This window comes from Arachis ipaensis, chromosome B10 (assembly GCF_059453495.1).
Source record: "Arachis ipaensis isolate K30076 ecotype BB chromosome B10, ASM5945349v1, whole genome shotgun sequence".
Lineage (NCBI taxonomy): Eukaryota > Viridiplantae > Streptophyta > Magnoliopsida > Fabales > Fabaceae > Arachis > Arachis ipaensis.
The window spans coordinates 144,156,271-144,179,799 of NC_142435.1; the positions used below are offsets into that span (position 1 = coordinate 144,156,271).

Sequence of the window (23,529 nt, forward strand, 5' to 3'; positions counted from 1 at the left end):
GAATTACTACGGTTATATATATGACAAATGAATTACTACGGAAAAGGACCGAAGGAAGTGATGAAATTGTGAGTGAGAAAGAAGATCGTGTAAGGGTTAATATTTTTGTTAAAATTTGGCCAATACTTTACTCTTTATCAATTAAAGAAGAGTGAATAAGTTTATATCATTAGATATAATTTTATACCATTAAAAATAATAATAATAATAATTACAAATCACAAAATCTGCTGTATCTTAATACTCCTCTTAACATAATATATATACGAGATTATTTTTGTAATTTTATATTTACTAATATTAAATGGATATCATAGGACATGTATTTTTATTCCGTCTCCGTCCCGTTTATCCGGTCATCCGTACCCCTCTCCCCCACCCACGGGCCGCGGAAAAAAATGCTCTCGAAGTCTGCTCCACCGCGGATAAATCTCTCTGGATATTCATCTCGCCGGAAAAATTTGCCATCCGCCCTACCTGAGGCAAGGGAGTTGAAAGAGGCGTCGGAATGGGAGAGGTTCTGCAGAGTGGACAAGCAGGGTGAAGCCTCAGCCATGGATATATGCACTTGATATGGAATTGGTGGCCACAGTCAGGTAACACCCTAAGCATATCACTACCCTTGTAATCTGCAAGGCATATAGAACAGCGTGCACAAGTTGAATCATTCTTCTTCAGTTTTTTTGCTTCAGAGTACAACAACTTTGGATAACTCACAAGTGATTCTTCATCTATTCTAACTTCAAGCACATTCTGTCTCCTATTAGGAGCTGCAGGAGGGAGTGTTGCTGATGGTGTCTGGTGCAGAAGTAATAGGTTAGGGTGATGGTGGTGATAAAAAAGAGGATCCCAATGGAGACTCCTATGCCATAGCCATAGCCCATAGCCGGTGATGTTGCTGGACCCAATGTACCCCCCACTTGTTGTGTTGCTCATTTCTTGATTGGACATGGTGGAAGAAAGCCATTGGGATCCATTGGGATAGCCACTGATGATTGGTGTCATGGTGGAAGAAAGCCATGAAATTGATGAAGCAATTGCGGTTTTATATATTTGCCACTTGTATGTTGTAGCATTAGCATATTATATACATTAAGAAGAAGAAAACCAAACAAAAAATTACAAAAATGTTATGTAAATATTTTATGTTTCAGATGTTATGTTGAATATTGTATCATTTATTGTTAAACGAGGAGTGTTAGGGACAGCAACTTTTGACATTTATAGCCATTAAATAGTCATTAATAATGATTTTAATTGTGTGAGGTGTGAAATTTCATTCAATGACTCACTTTTTTTTTGCTGGTTAGCCAGAATTTGAAAAAATTGCTAGCTCCCTAAACTTTTCTTTGTTAAATAATATAACGCCGAGTCAGCACAATGTTAAACATTTATAAGGATAAATGCATCTGTATTTTACTGTAGATACTTATAAGATATTTTATATTTCACGTGAATATATTGATAACTGAACATTTTTATGTTATAATTTAATTAAATATTAAAATATTTAAAGTCAAATTATAATTAAGTTGAGATTTAACAAAATGGCATGGAGATAGTTGACTTTTTTTTGTTCAACGATGTTATCCCCAATAGAAAAAAAGGGTCATCACTGAAACTAAAAAGGAAAATAAGGATAAGGGATGGGATGCATGTGTGAAGGGTCACGCGAGAAGCATGGAGAGAAGATATATTAATACAGAGAGCAACACAAAACATGTGACTATGAATAAGTAACTGCTCAATCCGCATCATTAGCCCATTTAATTCTTATGTTATTTTTCCATTTGTCCGCCTAATTACATGAATAATACTCACGTAAAACTGATTAAAATATTTTTTATGTGAAATTAATATTTAAAATGTTAATAATGATATGTTAAACAATTTAGCTAAACATGGTAAATTCTTTGTTTTCAACTATAAATAATATTTAAAATAATATTAATATGTAAGAAATTTATTTAAACATGTTAACAATTATAAATTTTGCATGACTTTAACCATTTTTTTTTGTAAATAATCACTTTAAATTCATCTTATTCCATCTATATATTCATTCCTTCTGCCTCTTGCCTTTATTATTATTCACTATTCTCAATTTATTAAACTTTATATGTATCTAACTTAAAAAGTAATAAGCTGGTTGAATTTGATGAGTTTACTGTGAGTGAGTATTATTAACAACAAATGCCCTCCTTAAATTTGAAAGATAATTCATTCAGTACAAGATTGCATGCACAACATACAAATAGTCAAATACGTGCATGAAGACTGTCACGGCCTTTAAAAAAATGTCTTCTAAGAAGGGCTTAATAAATTCGAATATAAATTAAATGAAAAAGTTACAAATATTAATATTTAATAAATTTATAAGTACTAAAATAAATAATTATATATTATTTTTAATAAAAATATAAAATAAATCAATATAGTTAGATTATGCTTATAATATATAGAGCATATAATATCTACAAATTCGACAATGACTAGATACTCATTGTAAATTAATATTCTTGAATAGATATTATTCGAGTATTTATTATTGAAAAATATTTTTGAGAAAAAAGGAATAAATTTTATAATTCAGTGATTAGACAATACATCTATAATCTATATGAGACCATATAAATTATTATCAAAGTAATTTTAATTAAGAAATAGTAGTTGATACTAATAAGTGAATCAATAAGGGAGTTCTCAGTACAGAAATCAAATCAAATAGTTCACATTTTGGTAGCTCCACCTCTAAAGGTAGCTCTTTTCTTTTGTGTGTCCAAATAGAATAACAGATCTAACGCATGACCTAGACGTTAGGCTAGCAACGGCCCTGCTGACTGAGATATGAGTTAAATGCATCTAAGTTAACGTCATGACTGCCGTTAACTACAATTTTCTAATACGAACCTCCCAAACCAATTCAAAACATATAATTTTAAATACAAACAAATTTTTGATCTTTCAAATATATAAGGTATCAAATCAAATCAAATCAAATAATACTTTCTCATCGAATATCCTTTTCAATTATACTGTTTCAATCATAAGAAATAAATATATTTTACAATTTCAGAATATATAAGTGAGTATCAACAATACTTTAATGTTTCAAAAACACATATTCAAATAAAATCTAATATTTTAAAATAATGCAAAACTTCATCAAACATATATACAGTCTCATGTGCATATTGAAAATCTGAATTTCACAAAAATAAATATTTAGTTCTAATAAATTCATTATTAAGATCAAATTCAAATCCTTTGGTAGTAACTTTGTAAGTAAAGTTATAAATTCAAGCAGCATATATTAAAATAATTATAGATGCAAAGTCAATTAATTATAAATGTAAAACTTACTTAAAACTTAGTCCCATGAGACCGAACCACTTAGAGACAAGAATGAAGGGAGTGTGGGACTGAGTAAGACCAAAACAACGACTGAGACGGTTCATTAGTAGTGACGCCAGTGATGCTCCCCCGACGGCAAGCTCCAAAGCAAGCAGCGGAGAAGGCTCTGCGATGATGGTGACTAAAGGAGCAGACGCGACGAGAGCAACAGCGGAGGGGCACGTGCGATGTGAGCGGCGGTGGCAGCGGCAGAAGAAGCTCATGCGACGGAGAGAAGAAGTAGCTCGTTGACAAAGAGAGGAACAAGCTCGTTTGATTTCTATGGTGTGAATGGAGCTCGATAGGGTGGGGTAAGGGAATGTTATGTTTAACTCAATTTTTCAGACGGAACATTTTAAATTACAGACATATTTTTTGTCTGTAATAATTTAACAAAATGCAGTATTTTTGTTCATTTAAATATAGACGGATTTTCTGTCGGTAACCATTTTTCACGAAAAAAATTAATTTTTCTGACGGAATTATCGACAGATTCTCTTTTCTATTTATAATTTATGCTAATTCATTTTCCTTCATTTTCGACAGAAATTTTCTCGCAAAATCTGTCTATATTTCCGTGGGATAAAATCTGTCGAAAATATTCGTCTGTAATAAATAGTTTCTTAGTAGTGTTCGTTGATGGCAACAGCAGCCGCGACGATGGTGAACGGTTCCTCCATCACGACTCTCTCTTCCTCCCTTTTCGGGCCAGCTCAATCTCTCTCTTTTCATTCAACAACGACGGTTCCCCAACAGAGATGGTGGCAGCCTCAACGGCGATAAAAGCAGCAGCGGCAGAGAAATGGCTCCTCCCCTATCAAGTTTCTCTATCTACGAGCTCTTTCTCTCTCCTTCGGCTCGTTAATTGTAAGACCCGGTTAATTAATGGCCAATTAACCCATAAATGAGAATTTATTCTAGAAAGTCAAAAATATGATTTTTATGGCTAAATATGATAGAGGAGATTGAGATGAGAATTTCGGTACCAATTTTATAGAAATCGGACCAAGATTGGACCGAACGGGCCAAACCGGGCCAACCGAACCCAAAGTGGGCCCTTGGCCCAACTAAACTAAACCTAATACACTCATTTCAGCACTCTCTCTCCTCACTACACTCAAGAAACACGCTGAAATGGAGGCCATGGAGGAAAGAACACTCTCTCAAGTTCTTTCTTTCATTTGATCTTCAAACCACCATAACTTTTGATCTAGAGCTCCGATTGCCGCACTGTTTACGGACACGCGTTCACCACGGAGAGCTCTACAAAACCCATACAATCAATTTTGAGGTAAGCCACGTTTTGTTCTTCGAATGTCCAGCTTTGATTTCGAGTTTCATGAGCAAAAATGTTGAGATTTTGAGCTTTTTGATGTTATAGGACCCAACTCTCTTGAAGGAGAAGGTTAATCTTGTCTCCTTGGACCTTGGATGTGGTAAGATTCTCAACCCTAGTGTAATTTGTTGTTCTATGATGTTTGGGTATTGAGATGTTGTGTATGGGTATGATGATTGTGGCTTAGGTTGTGTATGTGTGAATATTGGGGGCTTGATTGAGACCTTGGAAAGCTTGAAAAAGGGATTTTTAGTGGTAAAAATCTGTTCTTGGAGGTGTTGAGACCTAGAGGACTTGTGGACAAGTGGTTTGGAAGTGCTCCGGTTGAGCTTGGGAAATCGGCTAAGGTATAGTCTCGGTTTCTCGTATCTAATATGTAATGTGGTAGGAAATACTTAGGCTAGAGGCCCTAAGATAGGCATTGAATTGATGATGTTGTTGAATGGTTGAGATATATGATGTGATCATATATGTGACTATGAATATTGATGCCTTGATTGTGTGATATATGAGAAAATACATGTTGTGATATATGCTTGATGAATGACTGAGGTTGAATTGGTGGGTGGTACCATGTTGATGGTGAGTATGATGACGAGTATGTATAATGATGTTTGATTGAAAATGGTATTATTGAAAATTGGGATGAGGAAGGATGTATGACATGATATTGTGTTTGTCCTGTAGCCATTTGATTGAGAAGTGTTAAAATGGTTGGATGGTGGTTTTGGGAATTTTGGTAAAGTGTCAATGTGTGAGCTGAGGATGGCTTGATGTTGATTTTGGTACATTTTGATGGATTTCAAAAAGGGTTGAAATTGGCATGTTTTGGTTGATTTTGAAAATAGTTGAAAATGGCTTGTTTTGAAAATGGCACCTTGTGGTTTTGTATGAAAACATGGTTTTTGGGCATATTTTGACGAGACATAACTTGGACTATGGATCCCCATTTTGTATCAAACTTATTTAAAAATGAAATTGGATCCGGGATGTCCATGCCGTTAGAAGAACAGGCGGAAAACGATTTAAAATGAGAAAGTTATGTCCGTCGGAAGATTGGGGGTTGAATCTATAAATTCTGCAGCTTTTAACTTAGAAAATTTTTAGCAGAATGACCCTCCGCGCGTAGGCGCACTTGGCGCGTACGCGTGCGCGTGGTGTGCGCGGGCGCGTCGATGCGCTGCACCAAATGCCCAGCCATTTTCACGAGAGTTGTGTCAGTTTTGTGCCTGGGGCACAAATGTACCCGCGCGTATGCACGGCTGACGCATACGCGTCGTTTGGCTAGTTTTCAATCCGCGCGTCCGCGCGTATGACGTTTGCGCGTCGATGAGTGTTGTGGCCATCCACGCGTGCGCGTGAAGTGCGCGTATGCGTGACCCTGTTTTCATCCTAAAGTTGATTTTTGAGTTTTAAAAGTTAAATTTCATACTTCTAAGCCTCCGATATCACCACTTATGTCTTAAATTATTATGATATGCCTAGCAATGAGACAAAGAGCTAGTGAATATGGTAACTTGCGAGTGAAGCAATGGAAAAATGAGTGATCAATGAGGATCAAAGATGATTATGTGAAATGCGGAGGATGGCGGTGGAAGTGCTTGTTATGCCATGGGCCGAAGGGCCGTAATTGTTAATGAATTGGATGGTTATGGATTTAACCGTGAGCCGGATGACTGGATTATTGTCGTGTTACGGCGGAGCCATGATTATGGCTAAGTATAAATGCATATATGCTGTTGAATGAATTGTGAATGTTTGCACTTCCACTATCGGAGATGAGAGTTTCCCTGGGAGGAAGCAGTGGCTAGCCACCACGTGCTCCAGGTTGAGACTCGAAGCTCTTTTGACCCTATGTCGTCAGGGTGGCTGGGCACTATGAAAGCCCCGGATGATCTCACCGCCATAAATATTCACCAGTGAAGGTGATGGATATGGATCATGATTATGATCAAATTTATATTGAGTATAACTCGAGTTGGGGAGACACGACAGAGGGACAGTCCAATGGTTAGCAACTAGGACTTGTCGGGTTGGCTCTATAATCGACAGATGATATCATCAGCCATTAGGGACAGGCATTCATCATATGCATACTATGCGAATTGTTTGAGATTGCCTATTTGACTGCATATTACTTGCTATCTATCTAAATGCCTTATTTATTCCTATTTGTATATCTCTTGTCTGATATAACTGTGTTTGCTATATTATACTCCTGCTGGTGGTTGGGAGGTCTGAAGGAATTGGAAAGGGAAGTATTAGTTAGACTGAATGATCTTTAGTTAGATGCCCTTTATGGTTTAGCTTGTTTATAAGCTTTGATTTTATCTGGAGGAAGTTCTAGGATTGCCTTCGGCTTTTCTCTATTATTATATATTATATATGTGGAAGCTGTTACCATCCTGGGGACCTCTGGTTCTCACTCATGCGGATTTTGTGATTTTCAGATGCAGGACGCGAGGCTTCTCGTTGAGGCATGCTGGAGACTTCCGGATTAGCGAAGATCCTTTGTTCTTGGGGGCTCTGTTTTGGTTTATATGTTTTGCGTAGATACTTTTATCTCCGTTAAATAATACAAACTGTGATGACTCCTTCTAGAGGGGATTTTTGGAGAATAGGTTCTCTGTTTTTATGTCCCTTTGGGTTTCCTTTGGTGTTTCCTTATTTTATTATATGTATATATATTGCTATGCTCGGACCGATTATCTTCGCAACCGGATTTTGAGCTTTGATACTCCCGTTTTGACACTCTTTCGTATATATATATAATCTCGCGTTGGTTTATTCTTGTTCGGTACGTTATCGATCGGAGTGTTGCGCTTTTCGAGTTACAATTTTTGTTTTACCCAATTTTCTTATAAAGGCTCCTAGTTATAATCATTTTTCACAATACTATTCGTACTAATTTTTTTTTTGTTTTAGAGGTCGTAATACCTTGCCATCTCTGAATTATAACTTAAGCATAAGACTTTGTATGGTAGGGTGTTACATTATGGTATCAGAGCAGTTCGTTCCTGTAGAGCCTGAGGGACGGACTGACTATGCTTCTGTGCATTCTCTGTATGTGTGTTATGTGCTGTTAGTATATCTACTTGATATAATTGGCATAAACGTTCATGAGCATACATTTGGGACTTTGAAGCACTAGACTTTCGATATTGAGACTGATCAACTTAATTAATATCGAATGTTTGGTGTGTATAGGAACCAGATGGCGCCTCATGGACGCGGTAGAGGCCGTGGGAGAGGTCATACGAATGCTCGTGCGCCAGAGATTGACCCTAATGACCCAGTGAACTTTATGACTGCGTTGGAGAACATGGCTGCTGCTATGCAAGCCACTACTGAGGCTCTTGGTCAACAGATGAACAACCATGGCAACGACAGAAATGGAGCTCAGGGACCAATGGAGATCAGAACTTTCGCTATGTTGGTGAACAAGTGTAGGGTTGCTGAAAAGTGTGTGAAGAAGGCAGTTGCTGAGAGAGGGAGTCACAAAGGATCATTCCCACAGAATCGAGGGAAGAGCTTTGCACCTAGAGGTCCACCTTTCAAGAGGGGAGGTTCTTTTAGGAGGCCCAACAACAACAACTCCCAAGGGAAAGGGTTTGGAAAGCAGCCACAGAATGATCAAGCTTGTGCTAGGTGTAGAAGTCACCATCCGGGAGTCCCGTGCATAGCCGGATGGGGTTTGTGCTATTTCTGTGGTAAGGCGGGACATAAGGTCCCAAACTGTCCGAAGAAGGAAAAACAAGGTACAGGGAAAGCACAGCAGACTCGTCGGGTGTTCACCACCTCAGTTATAGGTGCCAAGGGATCCGAGACACTTATCCGAGGTAACTGTGAAATGGCTGGTCAAACTTTAAATGCTTTATTTGATTCGGGAGCATCGCATTCATTCATTGCATTTGAGAAAGCCCATGAGTTAGGATTGAAGATCGTAACTTTAGGTTATGACCTAAAAGTGTATAATGCTACCCATGAAGCCATGGTAACTAGGCTAGGATGCCCGAAAGTTTCGTTTAGGTTCAAGCAGCATGATTTTATCCATAACTTAATCTGCTTGCTGATGATCGATCTTTATCTTATCTTGGAATTGGACTGGTTATATGAGAACCATGTCCTGCTCGACTGTTCTACAAAAACAGTGTGCTTCATGCCAGAAGATACAGAAGGGCCGGTGGTAGTGAATAGTTACTACTTAAATTCTATGATGGTGAATTACTCTGGGACCGAATGTCAGGGTATCTTGTTGTTGACCGCGGGTGTTTCGGGCGATGATCAAAGATTGGAGCGAATTCTGGTTGTACGCGAGTTTCCGGAAGTGTTTCCCGATGATATTGATAAATTTCTACCTAACCGAGAGGTCGAGTTTGCTATCGAGTTGGTGCCTGGGGCTGGACCAATCTCGAGTGCTTCGTATAGGATGTCACCACTGGAAATGGCTGAGTTAAAGTCTCAGTTAGAGGATCTGTTGGGTAAGAACTTTATCCGACCAAGTGTTTTCCCGTGGGGTGCTTCAGTGTTACTGGTAAAGAAGAAAGATGGGAGTATGTGGCTCTGTGCGGATTACAGGCAGCTGAACAAGGTCACGATAAAGAATAAGTACCCGTTGCCGAGAGTTGATGATCTCATGGATTAGTTACAAGGAGATGGGGTTTTCTCTAAGATCGATTTGCGATCCGATTATCACCAGATAAGGGTGAGGGGTGAGGATATCCCCAAGACCGCTTTCAGGACTCGTTATGGTCATTACGAGTACACTGTAATGTCTTTTGGGTTGACAAATGCTCCTGCAGTATTCATGGATTATATGAACAGAGTGTTCCGTCCGTTTCTGGATAAATTCGTTGTTGTCTTCATTGACGACATACTGATTTACTCCAAGACTGAAGAAGAGCATGTGGAACACTTGAAAACCGTGTTGCAGATTCTAAAGGAGAAGAAACTCTATGCGAAACTGTCTAAGTGTGAGTTTTGGAAGAGTGAGGTGAAGTCTTTGGGTCACGTGGTGAGTAAGAAGGAGATAGCCGTAGATCCAACTAAGGTGGAGGTTGTGATGGATTGGAAGCAACCAACCACAGTAACTGAGATAAGAAGTTTTCTGAGCTTAGCTGGCTATTACCGAAGGTTCATCAGAGGCTTTTCACAATTAGCCTTGCCGTTGACAAAGTTAACCCGCAAGGACACACCATATGTTTGGACTCCTGAGTGTGAGGAGAGCTTTCAGGCGTTGAAGAAAAAGTTGACCACTGCACCTGTGTTGGTGTTACCTGAGCCGAATGAACCGTTTGAGGTGTACTGTGATGCCTCACTAAAGGGTCTAGGGTGCGTGCTGATGCGGCATCATAATGTAGTGGCGTATGCCTCACGCCAGTTGAGACCTCATGAAGTTAGTTATCCTACGCACGATTTGGAACTCGCTGTGGTTGTGTTTGCCTTGAAGGTGTGGAGGCATTATCTCTATGGGGTTAAGTTCCAAGTCTTCTCCGATCACAAGAGCTTGAAATATCTCTTTGATCAGAAAGAGCTTAATATGAGGCAAAGAAAGTGGATGGAATTATTGAAGGACTACGACTTTGAGTTGAATTACCATCTGGGAAAGGCGAATGTAGTGGCGGATGCGTTAAGTCGGAAGTCGTTATATGCGGCTTGGATGATGCTTCAAGAGGAGAAGTTGCTCAAGGGATTCGAGAGTCTGAAAAGTGGTGCTCGAGAAGTATCTGGAACTTTGTGTTTGAGCCGATTAGAAATCTCAAGTGACTTTAAGTCTGAACTCCTAAAGGCTCATGAAAATGATGAAGCGTTATGGAAGGTGTTACCGGCTATCGAGCAAGGAAAACAGTGGAGAGTGTCGGAAGAAAAAGATGGGTTATGGAGATTCAAGGGTAGGATCATTGTGCCGGATGTTGGCACTTTGAGGCAAGATATCTTAAAGGAGGCACACAAAAGCGGATTCTTCATTCACCCGGGAAGTACTAAGATGTACCATGATTTAAAGGCAATGTTTTGGTGGCCAGGTATGAAGAATGATATGGCGGAATATGTTTCAAAGTGCTTAACTTATCAAAAGGTAAAGATTGAACATCAAAGACCTTCCAGGATGTTGCAACCTTTAGAGGTTCCGCAATGGAAGTGGAAAAGTATTGCAATGGACTTTGTGTCGGGATCGCCAAGGACTAGGACTGGTTTTGATGCTATCTGGGTGATTGTGGACCGACTGATGAAGTCAGCTCACTTTTTGCCCATTCGGATGACTTACACCCTTGAGGATCTAGCACGGTTATACATAAAGGAGATTGTGAGACTCCATGGTGTACCTGCTACTATAATCTCTGATAGAGATCCTCGTTTCACTTCGAAGTTCTGGGGTATATTTCAGAAAGCTTTTGGAACCCGATTAAGCTTGAGTACAACTTACCATCCTCAAACAAATGGTCAATCCGAGAGGACGATCCAAACACTAGAGGATATGTTGAGAGCTTGTGTTTTGGACTAACCGGCGAGTTGGGATCGGTATATGCCGTTAGTGGAGTTTGCATACAATAATAGTTACCATGCGAGCATCGGAATGGCTCCGTATGAGGCCTTGTATGGGAGAAAATGTCAATCTCCGCTATGTTGGTATGAAGCTGGAGAGAAAGGCTTGTTGGGGCCGGAGATGATAGCTGAGACCACCGAACAAGTCAAGAAAATCTGAGATAGGATGCTTACGGCGCAGAGTCGCCAGGAGAGTTACGCCGATCAGAGGCGGAAGCCCTTGGAATTTGTGGAAGGAGATCATGTTTTCCTTAAGGTTACTCCAACCACAGGAGTAGGTAGGGCAATTAAAGCGAAGAAGTTGAATCCTCGATACATTGGTCCATTTCAGATCCTGGAGAGGATTGGACCGGTGGCATATTGGATGGCTCTACCACCTCATCTTTCGAACCTGCACGACGTGTTTCACGTGTCGCAGCTTCGGAAGTATATTCCTGATGCTAGCCATGTGTTAGAACCGGAATCGGTTCAGTTAAGAGAAGATTTGACGCTTCCAGTGGCTCCAGTCAGAATTGATGATACTAGTATCAAACGATTGCGTGGAAAAGAGGTTTCGTTAGTCAAAGTGGCTTGGATTCGAGGCGGTGTTGAGGAACACACTTGGGAACTTGAGTCGGAGGTGCGAACGTATTATCCGCACTTATTCTCAGGTAATTGAATTTGAATTTTGTGGGCAAAATTCCCAATTAGGTGGGTAGAATGTAAGACCCGGTTAATTAATGGCCAATTAACCCATAAATGAGAATTTATTCTAGAAAGCCAAAAAATGTGATTTTTATGGCTAAATATGATAGAGGAGATTGAGACGAGAATTTCGGTACCAATTTTATAGAAATCGGACCAAGATTGGACCGAACGGACCAAACCGGGTTAACCGGACCCAAACTGGGCCCTTGGCCCAACTAAACTAAACCTAATACACTCATTTCAGCACTCTCTCTTCTCACTACACTCAAGAAACACGCCGAAATAGAGGCCATGGAGGAAAGAACACTCTCTCAAGTTCTTTCTTTCATTTGATCTTCAAACCACCATAACTTTTGATCTAGAGCTCCGATTGCCACACTGTTTGCAGCCACGCGTTCACCACGGAGAGCTCTACAAAACTCATACAATCAATTTTGAGGTAAGCCACGTTTTGCTCTTCGAATGTCCAGCTTTGATTTCGAGTTTCATGAGCAAAAATGTTGAGATTTTGAAATCTTTGATGTTATAGGACCCAACTCTCTTGAAGGAGAAGGTTAATCTTGTCTCCTTGGACCTTGGGTGTGGTAAGATTCTCAAGCCTAGTATAATTTATTGTTCTATGATGTTTGGGTATTGAGATGTTGTGTATGGGTATGATGATTGTGGCTTAGGTTGTGTATGTGTGAATATTGGGGGCTTGATTGAGACCTTGGAAAGCTTGAAAAAGGGATTTTTAGTGGTAAAAATCTGTTCTTGGAGGTGTTGAGACCTAGAGGACTTGTGGACAAGTGGTTTGGAAGTGCTCCGGTTGAGCTTGGGAAATCGGCTAAGGTATGGTCTCGGTTTCTCGTATCTAATATGTAATGTGGTAGGAAATACTTAGGCTAGAGGCCCTAAGATAGGCATTGAATTGATGATGTTATTGAATGGTTGAGATATATGATGTGATCATATATGTGACTATGAATATTGATGCCTTGATTGTGTGATATATGAGAAAATGCATGTTGTGATATATGCTTGATGAATGATTGAGGTTGTATTGGTGGGTGGTACCATGTTGATGGTGAGTATGATGATGAGTATGTATAATGATGTTTGATTGGAAATGGTATTATTGAAAATTGGGATGGGGAAGGATGTATGACATGATATTGTGTTTGTCCTGTAGCCATTTGATTGAGAATTATTAAAATGGTTAGATGGTGGTTTTAGGAATTTTGGTAAAGTGTCAATGTGTGAGCTGAGGATGGCTTGATGTTGATTTTGGTACATTTTGATTGATTTCAAAAAGGGTTGAAATTGGTATGTTTTGGTCGATTTTGAAAATAGTTGAAAATGACTTGTTTTGAAAATGGCACCTTGTGGTTTTGTATGAAAACATGGTTTTTGGGCATATTTTGACGAGACATAACTTGGACTATGGATCCCCGTTTTGTATCAAACTTATTTAGAAATGAAATTGGATCTGGGATGTCCATGCCGTTGGAAGAACGGGCGGAAAACGATTTAAAATGAGAAAGTTATGTCCATCGGAAGATTGGGGGTTGAATCTGTAAATTCTGCAGCTTTTAACTTAGAAAATTTTTAGCAGAATGACCCTCCGTGCGTAGGTGCACTTGGCGCGTACGCGCCGTTCTTCAAGAAGGAACCATCAACGCGTGCGCGTGGTGTGCGCAGGCGCGTCGATGCGCTGCACCAAATGCCCAGCCATTTTCCCGAGAGTTATGCCAGTTTTGTACCTGGGGCACAAATGTACCCGTGCGTACGCACGGCTGACGCGTATGCGTCGTTTGGCTATTTTTCAATCTGCGCGTCCACGCCTATGACGCTTGCGCGTCGATGAGTGTTGTGGCCATCCACGCGTGCGCGTGAAGTGCGCGTACGCGTAGCCCTGTTTTCATCCCAAAGTTGATTTTTGAGTTTTAAAAGTCAAATTTCATACTTCTAAGCCTCCGATCTCACCACTTATGTCTTAAATCATTATGATATGCCTAGCAATGAGACAAGGAGCTAGTGAATGTGGTAACTTGCGAGTGAAGCAAGGGAAAAATGAGTGATCAATGAGGATCAAAGATGATTATGTGAAATGCGGAGGATAGCGGTGGAAGTGCTTGTTATGCCATGGGCCGAAGGGCCGTAATTGTTAATGAATTGGCTGGTTATGGATTTAACCGTGAGCCGGATGGCTGGATTATTGTTGTGTTACGGCGGAGCCATGATTATGGCTAAGTATAAATGCATATATGTTGTTGAATGAATTGTGAATGTTTGCACTTCCACTATCGGAGATGAGAGTTTCCCTGGGAGGAAGCAGTGGCTAGCCACCATGTGCTCCAGGTTGAGACTCGAAGCTCTTTTGACCCTATGTCGTCAGGGTGGCCGGGCACTGTGAAAGCCCCGGATGAGCTCACCCCATAAATATTCACCAGTGAAGGTGATGGATATGGATCATGATTATGATCAAATTTATATTGAGTATAACTCGAGTTGGGAAGACACGACAGAGGGACAGTCCAATGGTTAGCTACCAGGACTTGTCGGGTTGGCTCTATAACCGACAGATGATATCATCAGCCATTAGGGACATGCATTCATCATATGCATACTATGTGAATTGTTTGAGATTGCCTATTTGACTGCATATTACTTGCTATCTATCTAAATGCCTTATTTGTTCCTATTTGTATATCTCTTGTCTGATATAACTGTGTTTGCTATATTATACTCCTGCTGGTGGTTGAGAGGTCTGAAGGAATTGGAAAGGGAAGTATTAGTTAGACTGAAGGATCTTTAGTTAGATGCCCTTTATGGTTTAGCTTGTTTATAAGCTTTGATTTTATCTGGAGGAAGTTCTAGGATTGCCTTCGGCTTTTCTCTATTATTATATATTATATATGTGGAAGCTGTTACCATGCTGGGGACCTCTGGTTCTCACCCATGTGGATTTTGTGGTTTTCAAATGCAGGATGCGAGGCTTCTCATTGAGGCATGCTGGAGACTTCCGAATTAGCGAAGATCCTTTGTTTTTGGGGGCTCTGTTTTGGTTTATATGTTTTGCGTAGATACTTTTATCTCCATTAAATAATACAAACTGTGATGACTCCTTCTAGAGGGGATTTTTGGAGAATAGGTTCTCTGTTTTTATGTCCCTTTGGGTTTCCTTTGGTGTTTCCTTATTTTATTATATGTATATATATTGCTATGCTCGGACCAGTTATCTTCGCAATCGGATTTTGAGTTTTGATACTCCCGTTTTGACACTCTTTCGTATATATATAATCTCGCGTTGGTTTATTCTTGTTCGGTATGTTATCGATCGGAGTGTTGCGCTTTTCGAGTTACGATTTTTGTTTTACCCCTTTTTCTTATAAAGGCTCCTAGTTATAATCATTTTTCACAATACTATTCGTACTAATTTTTTTTGTTTTAGAGGTCGTAATACCTTGCCATCTCTGAATTATGACTTAAGCATAAGACTCTGTATGGTAGGGTGTTACATTAATCACGGCAGCGGCAACGGCTCTGGGCAGAAACGGTGGCATCTCCTTCGACGGCGATAGAGGCTTCCTTCGTCGCCTCCTTCTCTCTCCTCTGTTCATCACATCTTCGTTCCCTCTCTCCCTTGCTCTCACTCCTCTGGCTTTTCTCATCCCTTGCTTGACGGCGACAGCGATGGGACCTTAGCCGGCGTCGTTCTCTCCTTTTTCCCTTCTTCTTTTGCTTTTCGTTCTCCTTCTCTGTATCCTTTTCTATCTTGAGTGTGTTGGTGTGTGTGATAGAATTACAGCAAAATTAGGAATTTTTGTGTTAGGGTTAGGTTTGGAAAAAGAGGGGTAAGGGTAGTTTAAGAATTTTATAAAAAGTAGAGAATATATTAGTAATTTAAAACCAAATATAATCCATTAGAATTACTTTAAGAACATCATTTATTTATCACTTACAAATTATTTAAATAAGTACTCTAATTTAAAATTAAAGATAAATCAATTAATTTTCTTTTAGTGTATAAAAGTGAATTAAATCCTAATTATTTAAAGGGTAAAGTATATTTTTTGTCCCTGAAATTTGCTAAAAGTTTCAAAAATACTCATAAATTTTATTTTGTTTCAATTTTATCCCAAAAGTTTTCGATTTGCATTAAATATACCTTCGACGGCTATATTTTCTAAAAATTTAAGACTAATCTAACAATAATGCATGAAAATTATGCTTGATTTGTTTATGTTGAGGGGTTGTTCTTATAAAATTGTTGTTGAATTGGTCTTAAATTTTTTGAAAAATTAGCCGTCAGGGGTATATTTGATGTAAATCGAAAATTTCTAGGACAAAATTGAAACAAAATAAAACTTTGGAGTATTTTTAAAAATTTTGTCAAATTTCAAGGACAAAAAGTATACTTTATTAAATTAATAAATGCTCAATATTTTTTAATTACTAAAACTTTAAATTTTAGATAAGAAAATACCCAATTATTATAAAAATTATATGAGTCCTAATAATTTTAAACTCAAAGTCACATAATTTTGATTTAATTACTTTTTGGTAAAATAATTTTTTAAATATAATTCTAAACAAATATAATAAATTATTAAATAATTCATTATTTAATTTTTGAATACTCAGGTGTTACATTCTATCCTCTTTGCAAAAAATTTCACCTTCAAAAATTGATATAATTTGCAAAAAGGTTACATGATTTTAGCCCTTTATTACTAAACATAAAAAAGTACAATATGGTGAAAAGATTACAAAATAGATTTGTGTTAAATGATGCAGTCAATATTCACACACTCTTATTCTCTTAATAAGATAAATACATATAGTACTTTTTTACTTCGTTCATCACTTCTAAAATGTATCCCTAAAATGTATCCGAACATCAAATATTAAGACTAATTTTTCAATTTGTACCAAAATTTTTTTAACTTCTTTCTCAAAATATTCCTACTTCATAATCTTCTTATGTAAAGACATATATGCAAACAAAAGATCTTAACCTAAATATTTAAAAAAGTGATGAATATTCACATGGAGTTATTTTTATGTAAATTTTTTTAATTAAAAATTGTTAGATAATTTAATATATTTGACTAAATTATTACAAAAATTATATATGTTAACAAGTCAAAATTGGTCATATTACAAAAAAGATAATCAAAATTTGTGACCAGAGTTTATTACAATTATATCATCACATGTTAGCATGCTTATTAAGTAGTAAAACAATTTGTCAATTTATTGTGCAAGCTAGAACTTTGTAAAGATATTAGTTAGAATTGTTAGGAATTATGATTTAGTGATTAAGTTAATTAACATATTTAAGTATATGAATAGACATCATATGTAATGATATTATTCAAATGAAGTTTATAAGTTAATATGGGTTTACAGTAAAAGTCGTCTTCACTTTCTTGGAGAGTTATTAGTAAAAATAGAGATATGTATTATTTGTGTAGTGTTATTTCTCTTTTTAGTATATTGTTATATTATTGTTGAGAAAAAAGTTATATTATGTTTATATGACCGAGCAATTTTGAATAAATCAATTGTGATATTATACTTTTAGTTAAGTTAAAAAATATTCACATATATACCACAAATTAATAATTTGTAAATAAAATATATATTAAAATATAAAAAATATATATTAAAAATATGTGAAATAATACATATAGAATATATCAATTAATTTGATGGCTTATTTGAGTATGTACTTATTTCTTTATATAATAAAATTATTTTTGAACATTCATTCTACGTTCCACGCATTAAATTTAAGTATTAGCCTTTCTTTTTAATTTCCAAACTCTTATTTTTACAATTGTATTAGAATAGATTAATTGTTTATAAACATTCTACAAACTATTAAAAAAAATTATTTTTAATAGTCATTTATTTTATTTTTAATGATAATAAAAATAACTGCTAATATATATACTGACACAATTAGACCGTTATCTTATATTTTATCGTTAAAAGGTTCTCATGGCAACTATACAATTATCAATAAAAATTTTTTAATAACCATAAAAAATAAATAATTATCATTATAACATGTAAATAACGACAAATATATAATTGTCATTAAAATATAAATTAAATAAGATATATAATAGTTATTATGCTATTGTTATAAAATATTTCTCACTAAAAACAATTTTTATTGTAATGACATTTAAATGTACAACACGTACACTATGAGCTAAATAATGGATATGGATCAAGGATAGATGAACTTGGCTGAGTTCATATCAAAATTTGTTTTAAAAATATACTTTGATTTACCTAATTGATTCTATGTAATGTAGTAAATAATCGGCACTTCTTACCATGACGGTGACAGTGGTGTTTGAAAGAACTGAAATTACATTATAAAGAAAGAATGGAAGAATGGAAATGTGCTTCAATTTACAGAATAGGTGTTTTGATATTTTAAAAAATTATACAATTATCTATTTTAAATAATTATTTAATTACAAAATAATCAACTATAATTAAGATAATGATCAATTAAAATATTATATATCATGAGAAATAACTTACATATTATTTTAGTGAAAATATGATATAATTTACCTTTTTATATTAAGTCGTATTAAGGAGTTAGTACTTTTTAGATTTTAAATTAGCAAACAACCAATATTTAAAAAGAAATGAATAATATAAAGCTTATGAATCATTTGAAAAGAAATAATATTTACCAACTAAATAATGGCTAAATTTAATTAAAATTATTGGTCACTGCTGGTCACGGAGACTTTTTCATATATATATATATTCTTCCAGATGCACTATAGGCACAAATTGTAACTCGAATACGTATACCACGGTATTTACAAGCCTTCTCTGACACATTAATTGATATTCTCGTATTCACATGTCTATACATACATGATACATGTAATTTAAATTATAATTAGTCTTTTAATTAGTGTCGAGTAAGCAAACATAATGATGAGGGATGTGTTTGTGAAACACGTTGGAGAGGATAAAAGTATATTTCAGTACTTTAAACGTTGTTCTTTGATGTTTGGTCATTTTTTTTTTTCTAAACGCCAACGTATGTGTTAGTTATTATTAGTTTTTTCATAATTTTTTTAAATAAATACTGAGAATATTAAAACAATTATTCTAATTTTTGTGCCCTGTTTATTATTTTAATTTTTATAATATGTATTATTGTTTTTATTAAAAATGATAAATTAAATAAAAATTTAATTATAAATAATAATAAAAATATAACTTGTAAAAAATTAGAACCTATAATAATAATAAAAATAATATTATTAAGAGTACTTTAAGAGAGTACTAAAATATATTATTTTATATATTATTCTTAATTTAATAAATAAATATTAATTTTATTATAAAAAATACTTAAAAATTATCAATTTTTATATGTTATTTTTTATTTTATAAATAAATATTAATTTTATTATAATAATAAAAAATTATAATATACTAAAATAGAATATTATAAAAAAATACTAAAATAATATAAAAAAATATTAAATATACTTAAAAAATAATATTATAATTTAATATTATATTTTTTTAGTAATTAATTAATTATTTATCTAGAAGTGATTTTAACTAATATTATCCAAACAATATTTATTTTATCAAAATCAATTTTAATAAAAATTGTTAAACATAAATCATGTTGGCACAAACTCACTTCTACCCAAAATCAATTTTACAAAATCACTTCCATTTAAACTCCAGTTTGCCCAACGTAAATCCAAACAAACACGAGGTTGTTATGTGCGAGAACCGTTATATGAAATTGTAAAATTGATGAATGACTGTGATTAGATCTAACCTCTAAAAATAAGAAAACCTCATCAGTATTGTCTTATTTATGAAAGAAAATACACTGCCTTCCAGTTCCACACTAAGAAATAAGAATATCCACTAAGTATTGATTTGATCCATCATTCCATCTTAATATTAATTTGTGAAACATATGTAAAACTTTTGATCAACTTTTCGAAGAATGAACGAGTGTCTCGTTAATTATCCAATTCTCTTATTTCAAAGTCTAATTGGTGTAGAAGAAATAACATGCATGTTTCATTCTTAAGACAGGAAAATAATCTTACAATAATTAAAAGAAAATAAATTAACTCTCTCTCTTTATTTCCAAGTTTCAAATTTATTCCAATATTAATGAGAGAGAGATAGCAAAGTTTCCATTCCAGCAGCTTTAATTCATGAGCATTGGTCATTGATTTCAGTACTCGGATTTAAGTTTTTTGAATGGAACTACCACACCCCTTTATGATTATCATTACTAGTATTTCCGGCGGCATTGCCCTGATTAGGCAATAATAACTCATCAATTAAGAAATCATCATCGTCATCATCATCAGTTCCAACAGTGAGGTAACTAAAATTGTCAAGATCACCAAAATCCACTGAATCAGCGAAATCTCCAAACGCAAATAATTCTTCATTAGCTTCAGCCGGTGGAACCACCAACACATTCTTATCACCAACAGGAAACAGAACCGACCCGCTACTCTCATCTTCAAAGAACAATCCTCCAAAAAAATCATCATCTGGTTCATCATTAGGAACAACAACATCTTCTAAATTCTTCTATTGTTGCTCTGCATTAAATAACAGTTCATCTTGCACACTGTTGTCAACTTCACCAGAAATAATCAGTGGCTGCACTGCTAGTGGTGCCGCCGGCGGTGGCTGCAACGAAGTTGACGCTTCAGAGTGGCGGGTACTTATTGTTATGCTGTTTCTAACAGCCTTCAACTTGTCGTCAACACAGATGAGAAAACGGTCCAACTCATCATCGCTAAAATCAGTTACAGGCCTATGTTCGTTATAAATTTGATGCATGAAGATGGCCATCTCTTTCTAATCGTTAAGTTTCTTGAGCTTCTCAAGTTGCTTCTCCATCCAAATCACCTTCTGTTGCCTGTACTCCTGATGAGTTACCATTCTGCCCGACCGCTCTGGCTCCGGAATCTCCTCAAACTTCTCCACGATCTCTTTAGCCTCCTCCACCGACGGCCACACCGTAGGATTCTTGTCCCCTGAACATGTTAGTTTAGGTCAGACATATAATCATTCATGTGTCAATAAATATTATTTATTGTCAGCACTTTATAAGTAATAATTAATTTATATTCATATTTATAAAAATTTTGCATATAAAGAATAAATAATTTGTATTTATATTTATCAAAATTTATATATATGAATTAGTAAATTTTATTCGTTAAAAATAATTTAATATTTATACTAATTAGATGACGACAAAAATATTAAAAATTGTTGACCCTCAAAAATCTTTTTCTTTCTTATGGACTTAACTTTTTGAAGAATGGAGTTGATATAATTTGTTACAATTTAAATTTAGGTTCAAATTGAAATTGAAATTGTACCTGGACTAAAGATGGCAATACAAGCCTGAATGTCATAAAGGATGGCGAGCTGCTCCAACTTCTTCAACAACCCGGCACGCCTCTTTCTGAATGTAGCTTTTCTTGAATTCATATCATCTATCAGTTGTAGTTTCATCCTCCTCTTCATTTTTGGGATATCGTCATCATTGTTGTTGGCTGCCATCTCATATTGCCTTGCTAGCTCTGCAAATGACACCCTCCTTTTTCGGAGAACGGAAAACAGGTTAGGACGACAATTGTTATCCATCATGCAATGCTATAAAAACTAACACAAATGGTGTGTATGTATGTATGTATATGTTTTTCATGATGGTGTTTTCTTCACACTTATCTATTTATAAAAGTAAAAAATTCTCATTTTCTCTTTGTTTCTTATTGGCATTAACAACATCGTTGACATAGCATTCTCTCTGATAATATTTCAGAATCTGAAAAATAAATGTTTTGTTCAAAAAATTATGGGAGCCACATTCAAATTTGAGATACGTTATACGTATTTTGTGGGTTGGTATATTTTTTTTTTACTATTAAAGTATGTTAGAAAATATTTTAATATCAGAAAGAAAAAATTTTAATATTAAAAAAAAAGCTGTCCTATATTTTTTTTTTTCAGAGTTTGGTTAATTTGTATTTAAAATGTATAATAATATATTTTTTTATGTTTTTAAAATATGCCTTTAAAACTCTGATAGTAACATTTTTTATGATTATAGAGTGGTATATGTATTTTGTTCTCTTCAAATTTAAAAGTGATTATGATGCTGCATAATTCAAGTATTTAAAGTTACATGAAATTGCTTAAGGTAATAAATAGAAAGACTAAGGGCTTGTTTGGGTGCCATTATTTTGATAAAAAAAATATTTTTTTAATAAAAAAGATATTTTTTTATTTTTTAACATGTTTGACAAATTTCTAGTAGTAAAAGTAAAAGCACTAGAAAAATAAAAAAACATCTTTTTTGAGAAACTGTAATTTATATCTTTTTTTTAAAAAAAAAATTTCTTAAAAAAAAGATGTTTTTTAATACATAAAAAAAGTGCTTTTATATTGTTATACCCAAACATAATTGATAGATAAAAAAAATTTTTTACATGAGATATCTAAATATAAAATTACTTTTATTTTTTCATAAGATCTTTTAAAAAAAGATAACTCGAAAAAAGATTTTCTTTTAGAAGCTCACCAAACAAGCTCTAATTCTACATTCAGAATTTAACTAACAATCCAGAACTGCCTTTGGGTAAATGCAAAATTGAACTTTTTCCAAAATCTTTTGTATTGTGTAGTTATTATTTGTTGGTTGACTTCTGATTGTATAATTAGTATTTTTGGAAGTGATTATTCATTCGTTGTCCAACAAAAAAAAAACGACGTCATTTAATGAGTTTTAGTATCGTATAAAACGTGAAATTTATAAAATTAATTATAGAAAAGCATTGAATGCAAAAATAAAGTGTTTTCCATTAGAAATAATTACATATTAAATCATTTAAAAAAAATTAATGTGCATACAAAAAATTAGGCTATAAATTAATTATTATATTTATGTATAAATATATATATAGTTTAATTTATTTTTAATATATATTTTGTTCGGTAATTAATTTTTTATGTATATATAACATGATTACAATTTTAAATATAATTTGATATAATTAACTTTGTTTGACCGTTTAATATGATTAAATTTTTCTTTTTTTTTTTTTGTAAATTGAAAGTATTTTTGTAGTTAATAGATCAGATATATCATCATTTGTATTCTCTTTTATTAATTTAAACTTTTAAAAAAATAATTTTAGGATAAATTATTAATATTTTTATAATCTAAAAATTTAAAATTTAATTCTTATTATTTGCAAAAATTTTTTTGGACAAGTAGTTCCATAATTATAATTAACCTAATAAATCTTTAATTATAAGTCTTGACAACAGGATAATTAGTCAATTTTTACTAATAATTGATATTTTTTATGAGAGACAGAAAAAAGCTTTGTTTCTCTCTCAACCATTAATAATTATGTTAATTTAGTACTATTCTTAACAAAAAAAGAAAGAAAAAATTTCAGAAGGATTAAATATTCATTTTAAAATTTTGGTCTCTATAAAATTGTATTTTGGGTTTAGATCTAGTAAAATTTAGG

General features: G+C 34.6%; 2 protein-coding genes and 1 pseudogene across 2 annotated transcripts; 1 reads left to right on the forward strand and 2 right to left on the reverse strand.

Annotated features, from left to right (window-relative positions):
- Window positions 1-277: 277 nt before the first annotated feature.
- Window positions 278-1,011, reverse strand: LOC107621333 (putative RING-H2 finger protein ATL71 pseudogene; annotated as a pseudogene).
- Window positions 1,012-7,943: 6,932 nt separating this feature from the next.
- Window positions 7,944-9,337, forward strand: LOC148582000 (uncharacterized). Its single transcript, XM_088494905.1, has 3 exons — window positions 7,944-8,568; window positions 8,881-9,205; window positions 9,256-9,337. Exons 1-3 carry the CDS (start codon window positions 7,944-7,946, stop codon window positions 9,335-9,337), a joined length of 1,032 nt encoding a protein of 343 aa, XP_088351031.1.
- An 11,499-nt stretch (window positions 9,338-20,836) lies between these two features.
- LOC107621332 (agamous-like MADS-box protein AGL92) lies at window positions 20,837-21,634 on the reverse strand. Its single transcript, XM_016323362.1, has 2 exons — window positions 21,367-21,634; window positions 20,837-21,015 (listed from the first exon to the last, which is right to left on the reverse strand). Exons 1-2 carry the CDS (start codon window positions 21,632-21,634, stop codon window positions 20,837-20,839), a joined length of 447 nt encoding a protein of 148 aa, XP_016178848.1.
- Between the last annotated feature and the right edge of the window lie 1,895 nt (window positions 21,635-23,529).